This window comes from Salvia splendens, chromosome 22 (assembly GCF_004379255.2).
Source record: "Salvia splendens isolate huo1 chromosome 22, SspV2, whole genome shotgun sequence".
NCBI lineage: Eukaryota > Viridiplantae > Streptophyta > Magnoliopsida > Lamiales > Lamiaceae > Salvia > Salvia splendens.
The window spans coordinates 19,549,202-19,563,290 of record NC_056053.1 but is presented as its reverse complement, the minus strand read 5'-3'; the positions used below and the strand labels follow the sequence as shown (position 1 = coordinate 19,563,290).

The window sequence follows — 14,089 nt, the reverse complement described above, 5'->3', positions numbered from 1 at the left end:
ATTAAATTGGAGTACGGTCTAATTAATGTAGAAGCATTTATTGATTAGTCAAAATCAACCGCAAAATCTGAAATGTGGGGGTACGGTTTCTCCATAGTTACTTTAGAGCATCTACTATAGGCGGCCTTCCCCAATAGCCCTGCCCCATTTTTTGTTCACAACCCCAATTTTTTATTTCCGCCATTATAGGCGGACACTTTCAATAGCCCCGAAATTTTATAACCAATATTTTAATTTTTTCATTTCGTTTTTAAATCAACGGAATTGAAATAATTATGAAACGAGTTAATTGAGACCGAATATTCGTTGTATTTGCAAATGTAAAATTATACAACGAACGTCCAAAAAAAACAAATAAAAAACGCCGCCACCGTCTAATCGGTGATTCGTCGCCTCCACCGTGCATTTTAGAGAGTGAAAGTGTAGATAGTGAATGAAGGGAAAGTGTGTGAAAATAGTGAAAATGGAGGGTGGAGGAGTGACATTTATAGGAGAAATTTTCGAAAAAAAAAATTCGAGGGGGCTAAGGCGCGCCTGCCGTCGCCCCACTATAGACCGGCACGCCTATCCCCCACCGCCCCGTCCTCGCCCCCTATCCGCCGCTACCTCGTCCGCCCCACTCTGAATCGTCCGTCCGCCCCCTTTGTCCTATAGCTGATGCTCTTAGTACTAGTATATCAATGATTGGAGCCCAATTATCAATGATTGGGGCCCAATGCCTGTAGGGGCGTAGCGCAGTTGGCAACGGAGGGGCAGATCTTGCTGCAATGAGCCTGGGTTCGAATCCACTGCTGTCGTGTAGTTGCTTCCATCTCTCAGGCACAAGTGTGAGGTCTTGGGAGATGGGTTTCTGGCAGCCAGTGGGTTAAGACCTCCCCCTTAACGGGTTACTGCGTACCCGGAGTGTGGGGGCCGCCAAGGCGACGGAATCGCCTTTTTTCTTCAATGATTGGAGCCCAATTTTTGTGCATTATAATTTTATTATAATTATGCATTTTATATATATTCGCATGATGCATGGAAATATATAATCTTTTATGTTAATATATGCCTACGTTATGTTATCATGAATATTTCTAAAGAAATTGAATAACAACGAAATCGAATTGAGAACTTTGAAAGCCTACAGAAATTTTGTTCCTTCTAAGACATTAAGCGGTAAAAACAACTCCACATCTCCTTTTTTAAAAGCCTATTGAATTAAAATAATAATAGGTATTTAAATGTTATTATGCATTGATTTTTGATAACTTTATAACTTTTGTTCGAAAGTTATAATCATAACTTTTTAGTATTTTTAAGGGATATTGGTAACTAATATTATGGAACTTTAAAAAAGTTGGGTTTTTCCCACGAACTTTGAAATTGGTAAATAATATCACAAACTTTACCTCGAGTTTGTTATTTCCCACCAATGAAATAATTTCAGAAAATAATATCATGATACGAATTTTTTTTCGTAATTTCTCGACAACAACTTTGAGAGGTAAAAGTTTTTCAATATTTGAGAATAATTTTTCTTGAAGCACACCCTCGAAATTTGTTCTTCAATCCATCAATATAGCCATAATTTTTTCTTTGGTGAAAAATAACAAACTCAGGTAAAGTTCGTGATATTATTTGTCAATTTCAAAGTTCGTGGGAAAAACCCAACTTTTTGAAAGTTTCATGATATTAGATGCTAATATCCCTATTTTTTATTATGTCATGGCGAATTTTTCCGACAACCGCCTGCATTTATTTTAAGTGTGGCACGAACATGTACAAAACGATGGGTAATTTAATTTATGACTTTACGTTAAATTTTGGTTAATTCCACAATATTTGAAATTAAAAATTTTAATTATTACTATATATGTTTCACAATAAAAGTTACATTTTACCATTTTAGTCCGTCCCACAATAAATGTCACATTTCACTTTTACCATAAATAGTAAGTAAGCCCCACATTTACTAACTCATTCCAATCACATGTTATTATAAAACTAATACTCATCCGCCCCTCTGTAGTTGAGTCTTATTCCTTTTTTGGCAAAAAACAATAACTTTTCTTCTCTATTCATCTTTCTACCTTTTTTCTTTCCTACTTTATTATTCATTTACTTTATTCATTTAACACAACTTTTCTTAAATCTCGTGCCGAAAAGAAACCCATTTACTACAGAGGGACGAATGAAGTAGTATATATAAGTGAGACCCATAATCCATTAGCTTATTCAACCCACTTTTATTATATTTCTTAAAATTTGTGTCCACATTAAATATGATTTCTATTATGGGATGAAGGTATATTTTTCATTTTTTCACATGACATTTCCTATGGCAATTTTTGGCATTGGCGTATATTAATTGTAATTAAGTGAGACTTACATGTATTATCTAAAACGCATGCATGAAATTTGGCTTAAAATTCCCCACACAGAACGACGAACTTCGGTGATTGTTATTAAAGGAGGAAATCTCTAATCCGTCCAATGTTACTTTTACTATAAATACACCTTTCATTAACTTATTCCACTCATATTTCATTTAAAATTATTATATACATATGAGACTCCTATTCCACTAACTTTTTTTCCACCCACTTTTTTTAATATTTCTTAAAATCCGTGCCGCTAAGAAATGAGATTCTTAATTATTGACGGAGGGAGTAACTCTAAACTAATTTTATATTTTAGATACCATAATAAATAAATTGGAAATAATACTCATAAATGGTAACTGAATGAATGACTGATTGTACATTTTGTTTCTAATGTAATATAGTCAATAAATGGTTCAATATAATCAATAGTTATAGATATTGTTCTAGAGAATATGATAATGTAATTATCAACACCTAAATGGTCCATCCTTTGCATTACAAAGAGGTGAACATCCTTTATTCATTAGAGATATTTGGAGGATGGGGAATCCAAATTGATGTTTTTTATATGCATTCATTTTTTTGTTTGGCGTGACTTTTGCAATAACCCCTTTTAGAGCATCTACAGTGGTGCGGATGTCCGAGCGGACATCCCTGCGTACATCCAAAAAACACCTCATGTCACGTCATAAGGACATCCCACTGCACTGTCACGTCGTAAGGACTTCCCACTGCATAGTGGCGGACATCCCCAAAGACATCTCGACGGACTTCCCACAATAATAAAAATTCACAAATTCACCAAATTAAACAATTTACGGAATTAAGCAATTTACAGAATAAAAATTTTGCCACGATTACGGAATAAAAATTTCATTAAATAAAAAAAAGAAAGGTACATTTCAACAAAAAAAACTAAAAAAAGTACATTTCAATAAATACAAATTCCATCAACGACGACTCATCCGCTCCATATTTCTCAAATTATATCGTTATGGAGTCGAATATGGTTTGTTTCTGGGGCATGTCGGCAAATGCACGGACTCGCTCGACCTCGTCATGGGGTATCCTCATACGTACATTGTCGGTGGCCACGCCGTGGCTTGGACCCGCAGCATCAGCATCATCATTGGCCCAATCCGTCAGTGCTGGACCTTCATATTCGACAATCATGTTATGCATGATAATACATGCGTACATCATATCGGCGATGCTGTCAGCATACCACAGCCGTGATGGACCCTTCACTGCTGCACATCGAGCCTGGAGCACACCAAATGCCCGCTCCACATCCTTGCGCGCTGCCTCCTGACGACCCGCAAAATATACATTCTTTTCTTCTGTTGGACATCTGATCGTCTTCACAAAGACGGGCCACATAGGGTATATCCCATCAGCCAAATAATAGCCCATGTTGTGCTGGTTGCCGTTGGCGATGAAATTGACGGTCGAACCGACACCCATGCACTGGTCGTTGAAAAGGGGCGACGATTGGAGGACGTTGATGTCGCTGTTCGACCCGGCTACTCCAAAATAGGCATGTGAAATCCACAGCCGGTAGTCAGCTACCGCTTCAAGGATCATCGTGGGATTCTTGCCCTTGAAACCCGTAGTGTACACCCCTTTCCCGGCAGCGGGGCAGTTATTCCACTCCCAATGCATACAATATATGTTGCCTAGCATCCCCGGAAACCCGTGCTGAGTCCCGTGCATATCCAGCAGAGCCTGACAATCTTCAGGGGTAGGCTTCCGAAGATACCTATCCCCGAATATCTCCCTAACGCCATGACAAAAATACTTTAGGCAATCGCGGGCAGTCGTCTCGCCGATGTGGAGGTATTCATCGAACATGTCAGCCGCGCCTCCGTATGCCAGCTGCCTGATTGCGGCAGTGCACTTCTGAATCGGAGTGTGGCCGGGTTTACCAGCCGCATCCTCCCGCACCCTGAAATACCCGTATCGACTCTCTAAAGCACCCACGATACGCAGAAAGAGCGGACGATGCCTCCTAAAACGTCGCCGGAACATGTTCTCCCCAAATCGTGGCTCCGGAGAGAAGTACAACCGACGATGTGCAACGAGGTGGTCCCGGGGTACTATAGATCGACGATGGATGGGTCGAGGTACCACCGGCGCCAAGGCCGCCTGTATCTCCCTCTCCGCTGCCTCCCGCACACGTGCATGAATTCGCCTCATTATGTCATCATACTCCCCATCACTACCACCCGCATCGCTACCGCCTGCACCAAAGCCACTATCACTACCACTACCAGTCATTCTGGATATATAAAAGAAACGTAGAGAGAGAGATATTCGTTAATACAACTGGTGCGAATGAAATGAAGTTCAACGAGCCGTATTTATAGAATTTTCGAAAAAAAAATATAAAATAATCAGTTCGTCCGCGCGGACGTCTGTAGGGTCAACGTAATGGCGGACGTCCGCAAGGACGTCGCGACGAAAGTCCCGGGAACGCCGCAGAACTCAGGTGTCCGCAGCGGACGTCCGTATACGCGTCACCGCTGCGCAATGACGGACGTCCCGTGTAAAACTCCGGCACGCCGGCCGGACGTCCACGGCACGGGCACCATTGTGGATGTTTTTATTTGCAATTACTATCATTTTCAGTATATCGGACGCAGACATCCATTTCTGAATCCCGTGAAATTAGTTTTTCTATTTTTATCTATAGCTCAAGCCCATTTTTCATTCCTTAAATTAAGTTAACAATTTAAAAGTTGAAATAAAAATTAAAGAATTGAAAAATGCGCGTGGGCGATCAGTCACCAAATATCCCGTCTTATCCTCCGATTCCTCTCTTGTCTTCTCTATTCTTACTGTCACACACTACTCGGAGCGGATCAGCTAATGCATATTCTGCAACATTTGCTAAGACACTAATTAAAACATGACACGTGTATGCTGCTATGTAAGAAGAAAAAAATATTAAAATTCAACTCGTGTAATCTTTTCTATCTTCAACCAATATCTTGAGATTATCTACCTGTGCTTTTTTTACTTGAAGGATGTCGAGGAAACCAAGTTCTTCCTCATGCCATTAAAAATACTAATTTATTTTCTCTCTCTCACACACACACAACCTTCTCTCTCTGAGGGAGAAGATTATAAATAGAAGTTGAATAGAATGAAATCAGTTATTTGAAAACATTGAGTTTTGTATGGTAACTGTAGTTCTGGGGAAATCTATCAAGAGTTCATTTCTTTTGATCCTTAAAATAAGTTAATTTATTGATAATCAAAAGCCGGAAGACAAGTCATTGAACCACGTTTTACAAAATATATTCCACAATACAGAAGAAGTGATAAAACGCAAAGAAGAGGAAATGCAGATTGGGTGATGAAATGAAAATCTGAAATAAATAAAATGGCAACCAAAAGTAAAGGCTAAAGCAGAAAAAGAATTCAACCAGATGAGAGATGCGCAGGAGAATGAAGGATTACACCATCAAAAAAAATACTAGTAACTGTTATTTTTTCTTCTTAAATAGTATACACGTGTCATGTTTTAATTAGTGTCTTAGCAAATGTTGTAGAATATGCCTTAGCTGATCCGCTCCGCACACTACTGTGATTCCAGAGACCAGCCGTTTTCACCAGCACAGCTTTGTCAGCTCCCCAACCAAAATCCCTCCCCTCATTTTCAATTTTCTTCTAATTTCCCTGCTGATTATGCTGTTGTCCTTCCCTGTTTCTCGCTCTCTGCACATCTGCTGTCAGTTTCAGACCCCTCTTTCCACAGTTTCTGTTTCTTCATATGAATTTCCTGAGTCCCTCTTCATCATGTGAAGATTTTTTGGCATTTCTTTCTTTATTAGTGGGGCTTTTCTTGTCAAAGCAAAGCACCTCAAGCTTTCCACATGGCCTTGTTGCCACTCCGTTTCGTATTTACTGACATTGGCTATTTTCCGTAAGGAAGGAGGGGGAAATGCCATTCTCTTTTGTGATTTCTTTTGATTTGGTAAAGATTGAATTTTTTTGGAAGGGAATTTGATTGGGGTTGGTTTTGAGAGGTGTGTTGGTCTTTATTTCCCCAATTTCTTGGTTTTTGATGTTTTTTTGGGAGGAATGAATGATACAGCGGCGTGTTTGGCTATTGTGGAGAAGAAGCCGCAGAGGCCTGGTGGATGCGTTGGTATCTTCTTTCAACTTTTTGATTGGAACCGTAGATTCGCTAAAAAGAAGCTTTTTTCCAAGAAATTATTGCCACCAGGTAATTGCTCCTATTACATACTGTTGAGAGTATTTAAGTTTATAATGTTGGACTTGATTTTTGTATCTGTTTTTGCTGATTTTGTAATATATAGTTCGATTCAAACAAGCTTCAAAGAAATTTGGTGGGGATGAGAAGCAGCCGAAGCTTCGTTTGGTATGTGTAGTTGGTTAATGATCTTTTTTCTTGTGGTTCTTGTTTAATGGTGTGTGGATGGAGAGTTAAATTGGTGCACTTACTGTTGTAATTGTGTGAATGGAACATAGATTGCTGATGAAAACAATGGGGGATTCCCCACGGCAAAGATGTCGAATGGGGCTGCCATTGTTGATAATGAGCAAAACCATGAAATGCATGTTCCTGGACTTGTTGCCAGGCTCATGGGGTTGGAATCTATGCCGGCGTTGCACAGAGACAAGTCGAAGACGAAGGCTCCTCCTGCATCTGGTGTTGTTTCACGAGAGTTAGTCGATAAAAGGGAAGATTTGAAAGTGGAGAAAGTTGGGATTAAGCATGAAGTAAGGCCTCAGAAACTTCAAAAGACAAGTGTTAGTGAGAGGCAACCAATAACCAAATTTGGGGCAGAGAAGCTGCCATTCAAGAATGTGTTATCCAAGTCGAAAAAGCATCATCCGAATTTTCCTCCGCAAGTGAAAACTCCAAAAAATCTCCCAAGGAAAAGGCCATCTAAACTGATTGGTGCAGCCACTAGAATTTTGGAACCTGGTTTGCAGACAAGTAGATCTAAATGTGTTCTCACTTACTCTAATGCCTCGCGACACACTCCACAAGATACCGACGTGGATGGATCGTTGTCAACCCATTTGGAAGGTTCTTATGGTTTTGAAAGTGTTGCTGCAGAGGGGGAATCGTCTTGCAAAAATTGTGGCTATTTGCCGGATAATTTGAATGGTAAACCTACCATCACTGAGTTTGCTTCACCCTTCTCGAATAATGTAAGATCTTGTTGTCAAGTATCTGAACAAATTAAGCCTGTTAATGTTGCATTTTATCATCAGTTGGAAGAAGAGTTTCGTGATGGCTACCCTGTAGGTGCTGCTCCGGTTATTGGAGATGTTCAAAGTCATTGCAAGCTCGCGTCGTATAGGAGTCCTTTCTGTGCCGGGCATATTCAACAGCATTTGGCTGGCCAGCATTGCAAGGCTCCAAGAGGTGTGCCTTTACCTCTTAGCCCTAACCAGAAGTCATATAGGCAAAGTCAGATGTTACGAGCGAGGGAAACAGTTCCTCTAAGGCCAAATGTGGTTACTTTGAGGAGTAGCCAGGCATCAACAACTGTTATGAATGGGACAAAGAATCCTGTTTCAGAAAATCAAAGCTTAAGCTGTAGTCCCAGGTCTCGGGTGCCTTCCCCAATTGAGAATGGTAGATTTGAAATGGAGAAGAGAATTCCCAATAGGATGAATGACTCGGTACCTACTGGGAGAAAGAGGCGGCTGAACAATCTCTCTCGAGACGGTGAATATTCTGGTTGCTCAAGCTATACAGTTAACAAACCGATTATTAACTCTCACTTGGTTGACCATGAATGTGGCCAAGTAGGATTGCTGCATCAACAAGGCAGAAAATTTCCCAGTATCACAGGGAACCACAATGTGGTTTCCTTCACATTTAATTCATCAGTGAAGCAGAAGGTTGGAATTCATGAAGTTGGCGAAACGCCGGTTAGGAGTGGTGATGGTAGAGAGAAACCAGAAATAGGAGAATGTGTTAGAAAGACAGTGTTTGAGAAATCGCGGCCTATAAGTGGAGATGCACTTGGTGCTCTTCTAGAACAAAAATTGAAGGAATTGAATTGCCAGGGAGAGGATACGGGAAATGCACCTAAAAAGACCACTGCTACGATTCTACAAGAACTAATAACGGCCTTGACTTCAGAGGTTCCATTTCAGCAGGATAATTTACCAGCTATATCTGATAGGAGAAATGGTCTGAGTGATCAAAGCCATTTGTCTAACTCAAGATCTTCAAACGTTTCATCACATGTAAGCCAAAAATATTCTATTATGTAGCAACTATATATATTAGGCTTGAATTGTCAACACATTATCTTGAATGTAACTTTGAATGCCGTCTTTTTGTTAGAAAACACAATGTAGCTTCATTAAACCTATTAACCTGGCCTAAATTAAAATGCTTTGTTGATGTCCATCATGTCGTAATCAATCTCCATATCTATTATAGGATCTGTTTTGTTTGCTAATGTAGTCTTTGCTTGTCTGAGAAATTTAGTGCTCATCCTGTGACATGTCTTACTACCTGTCCGTTTACTTGGCTAAACTGTGACTCTATGTTAGAGGGAGTGTTTGAGATTGTGAGTCGAATACTATGTATGTAGACTCACTTGGCTACATTTTTTTTGCTGAAATGGCTTGAAGAAACTGTTGCTTTTAGAATTTTTAGCCTCTGAGTATAACCATAGAATGGTTCTGATTTGTTGAGTTGCATGTTTCGGTTTGAGTTGATTTTAATGAAATATTGAAGAGTCATCTCATGATTATATTTGTTATACCTTCATTCAGGGCAACACCGTTGGTGTGAACCCGTCTTCTGACCAACCTCTCGACACTGAGTACCTAAGCCCAGAATCTGTTCTTGAAACCTGCTTTTCTACTGAGAGTTTGCCTTCCAGCAGTGCAGATGATGGTCTAGGTGATTTTTGGGCTTCAAGACCATGTTTTTACGCTTGATTTTCGAAGTCATGAGTTTGTGTTTGCAACTCCTATCTAACCTCAACTTGTGTCTGCAGGGTCGCCTAACCCTGATGTGTTGGACGCAGTTGGGAATTCAAAAAAGATGGTCGTTGATATTTACAACAATGTTTCTGATATCTTATCTACTTTTGGGTTGAAAGGAAAAGGGGTCGACCAAGTAAGGGAGGTGCTTTTGAATGCTGAGCTGGTATTCCATCGGGCGCTACTTTCGTGTTCAGCAGTAGGAAAAGGCTCCCCGATCAAGCATTTGCTCCTCGATGAACTGGACATGCTCGCTAGCCTTCTATGGATGAACTTCGGTTCCTCCCTCGGGGTCGAGGATGGCAAGGAGGTGAATCAACTCAAAACATTTGTTCTGCATTCGACCATCGAGTATTTGGGCATAAGATTTCAAGAATTTCAATCCAAGGTGTCGAGGAAACTGCCTCTTCGCATGAACAACCGGATGCTGATCCTGGAGATTGTAGAAGTTGTTAGGAGGTGGGAGGAGCTGTCGAGGCTGGGGGTCGATGAGCTGATCGAGAGAGAGATGAGCCGTTCCTTGGAAGAATGGACGCAGTGCGAGAGTGAGGCTTTTGAGAGCGGCGTTGAGATTAGCAGACATTTGGTTCAGATTTTAGTAGATGAAATTGTGATGGATCTTTGCAAATGGTAGAAAGTAGATGGAATTATGTTGTGCAATTGTGAAAACTCCAACAGTTAAACCTAACTTAACCATTGTACAAACAAACTGATGTGTATTAATTTTACATTATTCTCACATTCATCATTCAACCTTCAAATATGAATTCTCACAAAAAAGGTCAACTTTATTGTATAGTTTGATATGCAAATTTGTAAACATCACACTTCAACAAAAGCTTGGTTTCTATACAAAATTGAAATTACAGAGACAATTTCACACTCTCAATCAATGGAAATCCAAGGCCAAAGAATAAAAAATGAAGATGAAAAATACCCAATTCGAAAAATATGATGAATGCAAATTTCCCCCAAATCAAAACTGCCGATGCCCTAAAACAGATCTAGCAACGCCTCTATTGCTTCTCCCTCCTCCACTGATGGCATTTCCGGCTAGCCCCTCCTTCAATTCGGCCATGCTTGCATAGCTCTTTCTAGCCATCAATCCGCCGCTCCTCTTCTCGGCGGAATTCGCCGACTTGCTCCCTCCTCCCAACTTCCCATAAACGCTCCCGCTCTTCATAAATCCAGCCGGCGGCGTCAGAGACCGCTCCGCCACAGGCGGCAGCGGAGCAGCCGGCTTCCTGTTCTCTTTCCGAAGAGTCGATGAGAAATCAGGGACGGATTGTGCCAGAGCAGAGGGCGGCTTCGGCCTCCTCGGCGGGGTGGAGAAATTCGAACTGAATTTGACCTGCTTTTTGGGCGGGGTGAGAACCGGTTGGCTATGGACATTTTCCTCTGGCCGATCGATGGAGTTTTTCATCCTAAGCTTTCTCTCTCTGAGATCGGAGTACTCTTTGAACCTGGGGCCTCGCTCCATGACGAAGCTCTCGGTTGTGAGTTGCAGAAGCTGTGGGCTTCCGGAATCGGAGAATTGAGAGAGGAGGAGGGAGCGGGGGTCGAGCGCGGCGAAATGAGGTTGCCGAGATTCGATTATCTCAGCCATTGACGTGATTTGTTGAAGGGTTTTGAGAATCGAGATGGAGCTTTTTTGATGATTTGATGAAGCTAGTTGATTTTAAAAGATTTTGTGTTGAACATTTGCAACGGTCTAATTATAAAGGAGAAGGGTAGAAAGGGAAGCGGTGATTACAGAGTTACTCTTAACGTTCGTATTGATGTGGGGCCTTCCATAATTGTAAACGGAGTTGTTTAATTATAGTAAGTTTAATTAATTACGATTGCATTTGTGTTAGGGCATCTATAGTGGGGCGCGACACGTCAGCAGTTTTATCTCCTACCCCACCTGTAATGGGGCGCCCTAAGGCGCGTCCTATGCATTTTATTTGAATATTTAAATAACAAAAAATTGGAAAAAAACTTCATTTCATATATAAAAATTAATACATTACAATACGAATTAAAAAAATACACAAATTCAACTACGGCGGTTACGGGCTCACACTTCTTCAATCATGTCGTTCATGAGTTGCGCATGGTCTTGTTGGTTGCGCATTGAGGCCTGTCTAGCTAGAACCTCGTCGAAGCCCGACGACAATCCTCCAGCGGGGGGCTCGGTCGCCATGCTGGACGAGCTAGATGCACTGTCATCATCGTTCTACTCGGTGATGCTCCCACCTTCATGCTCGACTATCATGTTCGTATGAACAAATGAATGAGAAACGAGGTTTAAATAAAAAAAAAATTCAAAAACGCGTGGCATCGTCCGCGACCATCGTCCGCCGAACCCGCAATGGGACCCGATGACGCGGACGATGGCCTATAGTCCGCGCACATCGTCCGCCGAGCCCACAATGACGCGGACGATGGCGCGGACGATAGGCCATCGTCCGCGCTTCAACCGCGGACGATGCATCGGATGCGGACGATGGCGGACACCCAAAATGGGGCGGACGATGGCACGCATCGGGCATGTCATCGGACGTCCCATTGTGGATGCCCTTATACAGATATTTATTTATAAGTTATATCAAATGGACAAATGCAATCTATTTTTTTTATTAAAAATAAGTCTATTACTTTTTGACTTTTTCTATGACTGTGCCCAAATATTCATATATCTTAAACAAATTTTAATAGCGGCTATTAAAATAAAAATATACAGTACTTAATTATATACACTTTTATCAATATATTCTTTATTATTTTATAATAATTTAAAACCTAAGCATGTAAAAATCAGACTTAATGGTTACGTAATGTTAAATCTATTAGTCACTTTCAACCATTTATATCAAACTTAAACTTATGTTTAAGTATATGTTATGTCAAAAAGTAATTTTATTTCATAAAAAACCTAACATGGGATTGAGAGAGTATTTTAAAAAAATCTAAAAAATGGGTTTAGATTTGAGTATATTTGGAGAAATTTATTATACCAAAAGTGAGATTTGACGTGTAATAGTATGAGATGTATGAGAAATGCCTATAATTACAGTTTTACTTTTTTACCATCACCTATTTTTATGGTTATGATCATTAGCACTATTTAATTGCTTCGCCTATTAAAACATTGTTAATTTTGTAATTTTAGTTGATCCAAAATTGGTTACTATCTGGCCATTACTCCTTATACTTTTCCATCGTGATGTTAATTTATTTTATTTTTTAAATCCAACATTATTCACACATTTTGTCCACGTTTACAATTCATGATGATAACCCAATAATTATGCAGGTCTCATTTAAACGTACCTACACACTTATTTGACATTTATTAATATTTGTGACAAAAACAAATAAATAATGTTTTAAGACAAATATACTAGTATTATATAACTGACATCATTCAGCAAGAGTATGCTACATTAAAAATGACTTAGATTTTGTAAAATGTTAGATAAATATTTAATTTGTGGGGAAAGTATCTCATCAAAGGTGATTAATGACTTGAAAATTTATAATGGTGGATTGTGGACCATGACTCCATAAGTTGTTTCTTTGTATATAAGAAGTATTGCGATTATAAGAATTATGTTCAAAAATAAAAATATGCGAGTCTTTATGAATATCAAATAAGATGATTGTTGCACATTTTTAATTGACATAATATGACTATATAGTGGTATGTGGTATTATGACATCATGTCAATAAAAGAAATAATTGGATTGTTTTCCACCAAAGCCTGATATTATGATAGTACCACCATACTCCATTTATCTATTACTGCTTAGAGCATCCACAATAGGAATAGCCCAGCAATAGCCTAGTCATAGCCTAGCCACAAACTCCTTCTGTCACATCATCAGCCCTAAAAATCCTCCTACCACATCATCAAGACAAACAAATAGCTCAGCCATAGCCTAACCACATCACTCAAAATTATATAAAACAAATAATTAACAATCACACAACATACGAAATTAAATTTACGACACATATGGGAAAATTTAATAATACTATTAAAATTTAAAAAGTACATTAATTAAAAAAAGTACAATAAAATAAAAAAAGTACATTAATTAAAAAAAAGTACATTAATTTAAAAAATTCACTCCTCGTCTCCGTCGCCTCCGTCGTCGTCGTCGCCGCCTCCGTCGCCACCGTAGCCGCCGCCTCCACTCAAATCGTCACGCATGCTCACGAGCAATGCGTGAAGAAAACTCTTCTCCTCGGGGTCCGTCGCCGCCCGCCATTCAGCTAACGTCTTGACCATCTGAGCGCGCGTTTGTTGACGCGCGAAGAATTTGAGATCCTCTGTGGACTGGCCAAGGGGGGATGCCGGCTGGACCTCCTGGGAACCCCGGCGACCCCCCTCGCATCCCGTTGCGCCCGCTTTTGCCCTGCCGGGCGAGGTCGGCGAGCGAACGAACGAGGGGTGGGGATCACCTGGGCCGTCTCGGGGAGGTCGTGGGAACCACCGCTGCTGCCGCTGTAATCACCGGTGTAGTTCAGTCGTTGCTTCTTCAGCCAGCCAACTTCGACACCTGCTCGAAACTTCTCGGATTCGTTCAGCACCACAAAGCAGTTCCAGTAGGTGAAATCCTTATACAACCCGGGCTGGGGGAAGGCTTTCTCCGCTATCCTCCTGCAGTCATCCTCCGTTTGGCCACTGCTCTTTATGCGGAGGGCATTGGTGTACAAGCCCAAAAATCGGGAGACCGCAGCCCTGATT

At 40.5% G+C, this 14,089-nt stretch overlaps 2 protein-coding genes across 2 annotated transcripts; one reads left to right on the top strand and one right to left on the bottom strand.

The window, feature by feature from the left end:
• Positions 1 to 5,888: 5,888 nt before the first annotated feature.
• LOC121787232 lies at positions 5,889 to 10,114 on the top strand. Its single transcript, XM_042185916.1, has 5 exons — positions 5,889 to 6,597; positions 6,692 to 6,753; positions 6,864 to 8,603; positions 9,141 to 9,270; positions 9,368 to 10,114. The coding sequence occupies exons 1-5, from the start codon at positions 6,453 to 6,455 to the stop codon at positions 9,985 to 9,987; spliced, it is 2,697 nt and encodes an 898-aa protein (XP_042041850.1). The 5' UTR covers positions 5,889 to 6,452; the 3' UTR covers positions 9,988 to 10,114.
• Positions 10,115 to 10,181: 67 nt separating this feature from the next.
• On the bottom strand, positions 10,182 to 11,051 carry LOC121787233. Its single transcript, XM_042185917.1, has one exon. The coding sequence runs from the start codon at positions 10,957 to 10,959 to the stop codon at positions 10,330 to 10,332; it is 630 nt and encodes a 209-aa protein (XP_042041851.1). The 5' UTR covers positions 10,960 to 11,051; the 3' UTR covers positions 10,182 to 10,329.
• Between the last annotated feature and the right edge of the window lie 3,038 nt (positions 11,052 to 14,089).